The sequence below is a fragment of the Pholis gunnellus genome, assembly GCF_910591455.1.
Source record: "Pholis gunnellus genome assembly, chromosome: 24".
Taxonomy (NCBI): domain Eukaryota; kingdom Metazoa; phylum Chordata; class Actinopteri; order Perciformes; family Pholidae; genus Pholis; species Pholis gunnellus.
Genome location: NC_136551.1, coordinates 10,119,290 through 10,126,837, shown reverse-complemented (window position 1 = coordinate 10,126,837; position 7,548 = coordinate 10,119,290). Strand labels below are relative to the sequence as shown.

At 44.4% G+C, this 7,548-nt stretch overlaps 1 protein-coding gene across 1 annotated transcript; it reads left to right on the top strand.

Moving 5' to 3' along the window:
- Positions 1-462: 462 nt before the first annotated feature.
- ndfip2 (Nedd4 family interacting protein 2) lies at positions 463-7,165 on the top strand. The gene is made up of 8 exons (XM_079185321.1): positions 463-664; positions 3,463-3,682; positions 3,942-4,072; positions 4,206-4,293; positions 4,547-4,671; positions 4,765-4,831; positions 4,920-5,026; positions 5,096-7,165. Exons 1-7 carry the CDS (start codon positions 638-640, stop codon positions 5,021-5,023), a joined length of 762 nt encoding a protein of 253 aa, XP_079041447.1. The 5' UTR covers positions 463-637; the 3' UTR covers positions 5,024-5,026; positions 5,096-7,165.
- The last annotated feature ends 383 nt before the right edge of the window (positions 7,166-7,548 follow it).

Sequence of the window (7,548 nt, the reverse complement as noted above, 5' to 3'; positions counted from 1 at the left end):
ATGTACTGTATATGTATTATACCACAACACTGTAAAGCAGCCGTTCAGCATAATGAGGGCTTTCACCGTTGATACTTAAAGTATATTTTGCTTAAATAGATAGATAGATAGTTGCTTTATTAATCCCGTAAATTAATCTTTTTTACGCTACAGCAGCATTTATGGATACAAAATATATATTGATATACATTTTATAAATACAGAATTATATTAAATTAACTAACTAAACAGTGTAACAGTGTTATAGTTGTGAAAAATGAAATGCTTTTGTACTACTGTTTGACTAAACAGGCAGAGCTCCTGGAGTTCAAATGTTATTACTAATTAATTGATTATTACTTTGGTATTATTTCTGTTACTCAAAATTTAAAAAAAAAACAACATTTTTAGATGTTTTATTTTGAAATATTTCAAAGGAAGTACGCGATTACGCGAGTAGCTTGACTCTGTTGATCAACGTTTTTCACCAACAACGGTGTTTTTCTAAGCGAGTGCACTGTGGGCTGCAGCCATTTCTGTCATCGGTCTGTATCCTGCTATATTCTACGTGGTTGAGTGTCTCCCGTCTGTAACGCGAGCTCAGGAGGAGCAACAACCCGGATCTCCCTCTCGTTTCCTCGGCTGAACCTCGGTCGGGATGGACCCAGCAAGCCGATACCAAGTGGTGAGTGTGGACGGACGAGACCAAAACACCGTTCCATAGCTCGGCCCGCCTGTCACAGGGCCTTGCCAGAATCAAGACATTGCTATGTTTTATTACTATTCAACTAGAAAGAGCTATATCACGTCGACACGACGGCAACAAAAATGCTAATTTTATTTTTCACCGGTTGTGTTTTTAGTTTTTATTTAATTCCTCGAGTGGTTTTGTTGTGACAGTTGGCCTCTCGAGCACTTCCGCATCGGATAGGCTAACATTAGCTAGACAGCCCAAGAGTTACCTCGGAGGCCTGGGAAGTTAACCTCCGAATAAACTGCGTTACACACGTAATAGACCGTCTCTCGAGTGCATTTACCTGCTGAATATAAACATATTTTATATATTTGTTAAGCTACGTGACTGCTAACAAGCTAACACAAGTGTAAACGAGCTTAGCTGGAAATTAGCATGGGGATTTATTAGCTGGCTAATGTTTAATGAAATGTTAGCTTAAAGGAGACTTTATGAGCCACTTAGCATAGTGATACTTTCGGTATTCAAGTCCAAAGGGCTAGTGGAAGTCCTGTGATGTATGTTATATCTCTCCATTACTTAATTAATGGCAATACATATAAATAAAATGAGTGTTCCCAATACTAGTCAAAAGCATTGTGGAGGTGAATATTATTAAACAGGCTGTTCATGTTGATTAAAAACAGTGGCTGAGACATTTCTGGAAGCACTTTGACATGAAGTGGGCTCTTGTGCTCCTGCTGCCTGTGGTTCTGGGTATGTGAGTGATAATCCCTCTGGGGTCCAGTGTGAGCCAAAAGCAAACCAGCAGTGTGCCGTAACCTTTCACTCCGGAACAAAGTGCAGATCTAAACAGAAATCCGGTCTTGTAAAACAACATTAGCACAACACAGAGTTGCTGTGGTTTGTCGACCGCCAGGTTTTCACATCACTTTGCCTACACTCCTCACATTCTCTGCCCTATAGCGGAATCCCTCTCCTCTAAATCACACTTAGATTCCTAAGTGTGGGGCAGTGCTGCTGCTCTGAGTTTTGGGTATGTTTGGACACAGAGGAGGCTTGTGGCTCTGTTGTTAATGTCTTATGTAATCCCCTGTGCGCGGGGGTGCGTTGTGCTTCGTCCTTGATTCCGAGCCAGTCGTCAGCCATTCCTCCTTCACTCATTGCCTTGTGCACATAGAGTTGAATTCAAGGATTTCTCAGAGAAGTTTATCTGCACGGGGATGAAGAGATTTCCTTTTCATGACGTCTGTTTCTTACTTGAGCTCTGCTGTTATTAGTCACTTGAGACTTGATCGGTGTGATGTAAGCTGTTATTACAAAGGGTGTTTCCCAGTTTGCGGCTGTGCTTTACCAGAACAAGAGTATTACCATTAGTTCATGGAAAACGTTACTTAGAAAAGTGATTCCCTCTAAAACACATCATTTATGAACTTGGAAATTAGAATGGAAATAAATAGGTTTCGACCTACTTAAGGTCTTGAACCGAAACAAAAAACTGCAAAACATCCGTGAAGGTGTTTGGCTCAAACTGGAAGATGATGTTTGCTGTATCAACACAAGTCAGCAGGACAACAGTGCACTGTTTCATCCTAACTCGGACATTGTGTTCTACAAATCCACTCTCAACAACAGTCACTTATCCGCTTCACTTTGTTGTTCGGAAATTAGTTTCACGCTTCTGAGGGAGTTGAACTCGCTCAGCCACATTCAGACAGCATTTGCTAAATAGTTGGTATATATATCATAGCACTTGAGTAGTGTGCTATCTGTTCATTCTGGGCCCTTAAGAGGAGATACCAGTGAATAAACCTTAAAGCCAAAACAATTGATGTGCTGTCGAGTTTTGACCTGATATTGAAGGATAAAAAAACAACAATGCCCGGGATCAAGTTAACTTTCTCACCCAGGTTTCCCACCACCCGTCCTGTTCCCTCTGTAATTTCAGACGGCGCTTGGCTCCATCGTCAGGCAAACATGAATGTACTTAAGGCCGTTGCTGACTCTCAGCTGTCGCTGGGACGCTCATGAAGTGATTACATGTGTATCAATTCCCCGGAGACCTTCCTCTGTTGACATACCGATGAGGTCTCATGTCTCTGTGCACACGGTGTCAAACACGTATGCAGCCCGGTCACGTCGTTCCAGTTCACACTCCTGAACAGCAGTTCAAGTTGTGATCCTGCGTTGTAAATTCTGTGGCAGCTTCACAACAAAAGCTTCCGATGGCAGACCCCGCCACTGCCAGTACAAAGTCCTACATAGAGAGGTGATTACAGAATATAAAGTCATCCAATGGCTCATGCAGAAAAATGTGCTGACCACAAAAATGCTGTTTGATTTTTGGAATTGTTTCAGATGTGACAATGAAGAAATTGACCTTCGTCTTAAGGCTTTAAAATGGACCATAAACTACCATGTCACCCATTACGTACTGTAAGTGTTGACCCACGCGGTCCTGACCCACATTCTGTGCTGACAAACAAAACCAGATTGTGGAAATCTCATCTAGTTCCATAATAACTACTTGACGTTGGTGCTGCTATCAGAAAACGGTACTGACGTCAGACTATAAAATACAACAGTGGCCGTATTCTATGCTCTTCTTTACACAGTTGTACTTTCCTCAGCTTTAGAAGGCCCTCCATTCTGGCAGAAAACACAAGATTGATGCCACTTTTAGAAACTCTGCACAGCGTGAACATCCCCTCGAGCAGCCACACTTCTTGGCTGACTGATCAGCTGATCTGCTTGTGTCGATTCCCCCCCCCCCCCCCCTCCTCCTCCAGCTGCACAATGAGGATGACTCCTCGGAGGCCTCCACCAGCGAGCAGCAGCCGTGCACTTCTGCCACAGCCCAGGCCGGTACGTCCAGCCAGGACCAGAGCCAGGCCGAGTACAGCCAGGCGGTAGCGGGGGAGGCGTCGGGGTCAAACACTCAGGGGGAGGCAGACGCACCTCCGCCTCCTTACGCCTCCATCGACCTGGGAGCGGCCGCTGCAGCGCCAGGTATGCACGAGATTACTTTTCAATTCATTCCCTGAATGCACGTTTTCTTAGTTCCAGCTTGATTTTTCCAAAGTGTGGTTGCACGCCTCCTAAAATAGCTCCAGCTGCAGTTTTGTGGCGACTTGTGGTCCCGTCTAAACTCATGAGTCAGCAGCGATTTCCATGACAGCATTACCACGCTATTGGCAGGTACTCAGCCAGCTCAGCTTTTGTGACCCGAGTCTTCTTCTCCTCCTCCTCCTCCTCCGTTTCCCCACAGAGACGAGTTACCGCGGCGACTTCCCGGTCCCGCCGCCCTACAGCGTCGCCACCTCGCTGCCCACGTATGACGAAGCGGAGAAGGCCAAAGCGGCCTCCTTGGCGACCTCCGCCGTGGATGTGATGCCCCGGGTGAGGACGTCATTTCTCTTCAGTCTTTTTTTTCTTTCGTCCTTCCCTTACCGAGATGTTGTTCATTTGTGTAGCGGGTGTGTCCGTCGCTGTTTGATTTGAACTTACACGTGGTTCATTTGTGTGAGTCCAGGATGATGAATTCCCTCCCAGAGATGATTTCAGTGACGCCGATCAGCTTCGAGTTGGCAACGACGGAATCTTCATGTTGGCCTTTTTCAGTAAGTCTGTCCCACGATAACGTCTGATAAAGCGAGAGAGGATTAGTATCTGTTTTCTTTCTTGTAGTCCTAATCAGCCTCTATCTCTAAAAGTCATTCTCATTCCACAGAAACTTCCCAGTGCTTTCATTTTGAAAACATTCCACAGCCATTTTCAAAATAAAATACTGCAAAAAATGTGATTTTAAATATATGTTCCTGAATGTATCAGATGTTGTAAACTGACGGAGGGTCTCCATGCTTGTCCCCCTAGTGGCCTTCCTGTTCAACTGGATCGGGTTCATCCTGTCCTTCTGTCTGACCAACACCATCGCGGGACGCTACGGCGCCATCTGCGGCTTTGGCCTTTCCCTTATCAAGTGGATTCTTATCGTCAGGGTACGTTCACGGCTGTTTTCTCTCGTAATATCAGTGCCGGGTTGAGTTCATGGAGAGAAAACAATACTCAAAGAGCTGCTCTTTGTGTCTTAGTTCTCCGACTACTTCACTGGGTACTTCAATGGACAATACTGGCTGTGGTGGATCTTCCTGTTGCTCGGTGAGTCTCTCTTCCTTCATCTTGCTTTAGCTTTGCCGACTCTCAGGTGGAGATCTGTTGTGAAGTGACCTGTGCTTTCCTCCCACAGGCATCCTGCTGTTCTTCAGGGGTTTCGTGAACTATCTCAAAGTCCGTAACATGTCAGAGAACATGGCCACGGCTCACAGAACGCGCCTCTTCTTCCTCTACTAAATGGTAACGTGAGCTCTCCTTTGAAAACAAACACCACATCCGCCGCTTGCCCTAAACGATTATTTCCCACAGGTTTCTACTGCACCGCCATTCCTTACCGACGTGAAGTTCCCTCACTCCCCTCCCCTCGAATGACCTCAGCGACGAGTCCTTGCAGCGAAAAGAGAGGAGACGGGGAAGGAACGAAGGAGAGACGTAGGGAGAAAAGTGTTACCGGTCTCATTAAAAGCATAACGCGGCTCACTCTGAACTTCTGAACCGCGCCCGGAAAATTAAGTCTCTGATGATCAGATCTCTTCCCTGGCTTTGGTTTGTTATTTCTTTTCATTTCCCTTTGATTCAAAGCTCTTAACAGTTTGAAGAAGCAGTCCCGCGTATGCATCGTGTCTCTGAAGCTTTTGAGGTACGTAACCCGAGTTACCCGAGGTTAGGAGCCGCGGGAACGTTAAACGAAAGCACAATGAAGGAAACACAAACGATACTCAACAAGACTTCAGTGTTATCAGCTAAATGTATGAATGAAAATCTCTATAAACATTTGGAATTTTTAAAAACAGAAGAAATTGTCAGGAAGTGGAAGCTCCTCTGAGCCTCCAGCCTTTCATCCTGTCTGACCTGTTAGACTTCAGTGTGTCTCCGAGCGGTTTCTTTCTTTAGCGCTAGCTTCGCCATTCCACATTCAAGTTGAGGCTGTTTTGAACGAGTCTTACTTTTAACCGCGATGTAGCATTTTTGCACCCTTTACTTCGACTTCCGCTGACAGCGTGCGTCCTAACGTCTCAGCCTCTCTATCGACCCCTCAACATAATCTGGAAGCCGAGAGGAAAGACGATGTTCATCTCAAAGTGTGAGGAACAACAGACGTGTTGATCGGGTTACAGGTTCACATATCACAGACCCTGATGCTCAGTGTGCACACCTTCAGACTCGCCAAAGCAAAAAAACCTTTCTTAACCCAGCTAGTTAAATGGAGCTATGACCTTTGACCTTTAGGACTTTTGAACTCGCTGAAACAACATTTTCCTCTGTGCGCTCTTAGCCACTGAACGGAGAAAGATGACGACACTGAAAGTCGGTAAAATGTTTCTCAGTTAGAATTAAAAAAAAGAATGAAAAGGCGGCAAACTACCGAAACCGAAACGTAATCATCTGTTCAACATATGTTCCAGTTCCACCTTTCTGATACACCGGCCTTTTGATTTTAGGAAGTGACTGTGTGGGAGGAGAGCTCCTGCTTCAGCGCTGCAGGGGGAACTCACAACAAGCATTTCAAATAAAACTCTGGAATAAAAGAGTTGGATGCTTTCTAGATGTTTGTGAGGACCTACACTAGTCGTGAAGTCCTGTGATCATGGATTAGGTGTAGCTGAATAGTTTATCAGTAATAAGAGATGGAGATCAGGTTCACAGTGTGTGTGTGTGTGTGTGTACCGTGCACACTTGCCAACAAAGTTATTTGAATCAGCAGTAAATCAGAGGGAAATGCAATAAAAGCTCTTAAAATGCAGCGATGGGAGTCGGCAGTAAACGGAGCCTGACTGGACAAAGAACACTTTGTTTGATTTGTTTTTTGTCGTCCGCAACATGAAATGTACATACCAGCTCATACCAGCTCATGATATTTGCACTTCTGTACAGTATGATGTGTGAATCTGCTTAACTTGATCTGGTGGAGAAGGAAAAACAAGTTATCTTAGCCATCCAAGTTCTACAACTGGAATTCTTAATCATCCCAAATGGACAATTTGCCTTTTGCACTTTTTTTAATTTTTCCAATAATTATAAGGTTGTTATTGTCTTGTTTCATTGCTTTTTAGCATAAACTGTGACGGCTTCAGTATTGCTCAACTTTATTTTCTCTTGCCTCTGCTCATATCCAACTTAAAAAGCCTCTTTCAGCAATATCAAGTCAATGCCTCCGAGCTCCGCTGCATGATGTATCCACTTGAATGAGGGGGTCATATTAGGATTAATCTAGTACAATGACATTTCTTTCTTTGTAAATAAATGAAGAAAAAATGAGACGGCATCCAAACTGGTTTTTCTCTGATCCTCGTAACGTCTGTTCTGCATTTATTGTAACTGGAATTAAAAGGACTTGGATTTCTTGCAAAAATGCCAATAAAGTTCAAAAGCCAGTCAGTGAAGTTTTATGTTTGAGTCTATATTTTTTAGGGTTTCTTTGGGGGGGAGGGGGGGGGTGCACTTAAAGGTACAGTGTGTAGGATTTGGTGGATGTGAAGGGCTCATGCTAAGCTAACAAAACAAGAGTCTTTGTCTCGGGTGATTACACGCTCATGAAAACACGAGTTCTGAATATTATGTTCCATTATCTTCTAACAAAGTGCCCCTGAATGCGACACGCTGTACCTTTTTAAAGCCTGAATTAAACCGGCGTAACTCTCAGGCGAGCTCGTGCTTCTGATGGATCTGATATGTTCACACATTTAAGTCTCACGTACGAACACTTCCTGGCTGTCATCCAGTCACTCGTCAGCCTCGCTCCCCGTGTGAAATTGACCTTA

Coding starts and splice junctions, on each gene's coding strand:
- ndfip2 (XM_079185321.1), top strand. CDS start 638: ATGGACCCAGCAAGCCGATACCAAGTG. Junction 4,073..4,205: donor CCGTGGATGTGATGCCCCGG/GTGAGGACGTCA, acceptor GTGTGAGTCCAG/GATGATGAATTCCCTCCCAG. Junction 4,294..4,546: donor CTTCATGTTGGCCTTTTTCA/GTAAGTCTGTCC, acceptor TTGTCCCCCTAG/TGGCCTTCCTGTTCAACTGG.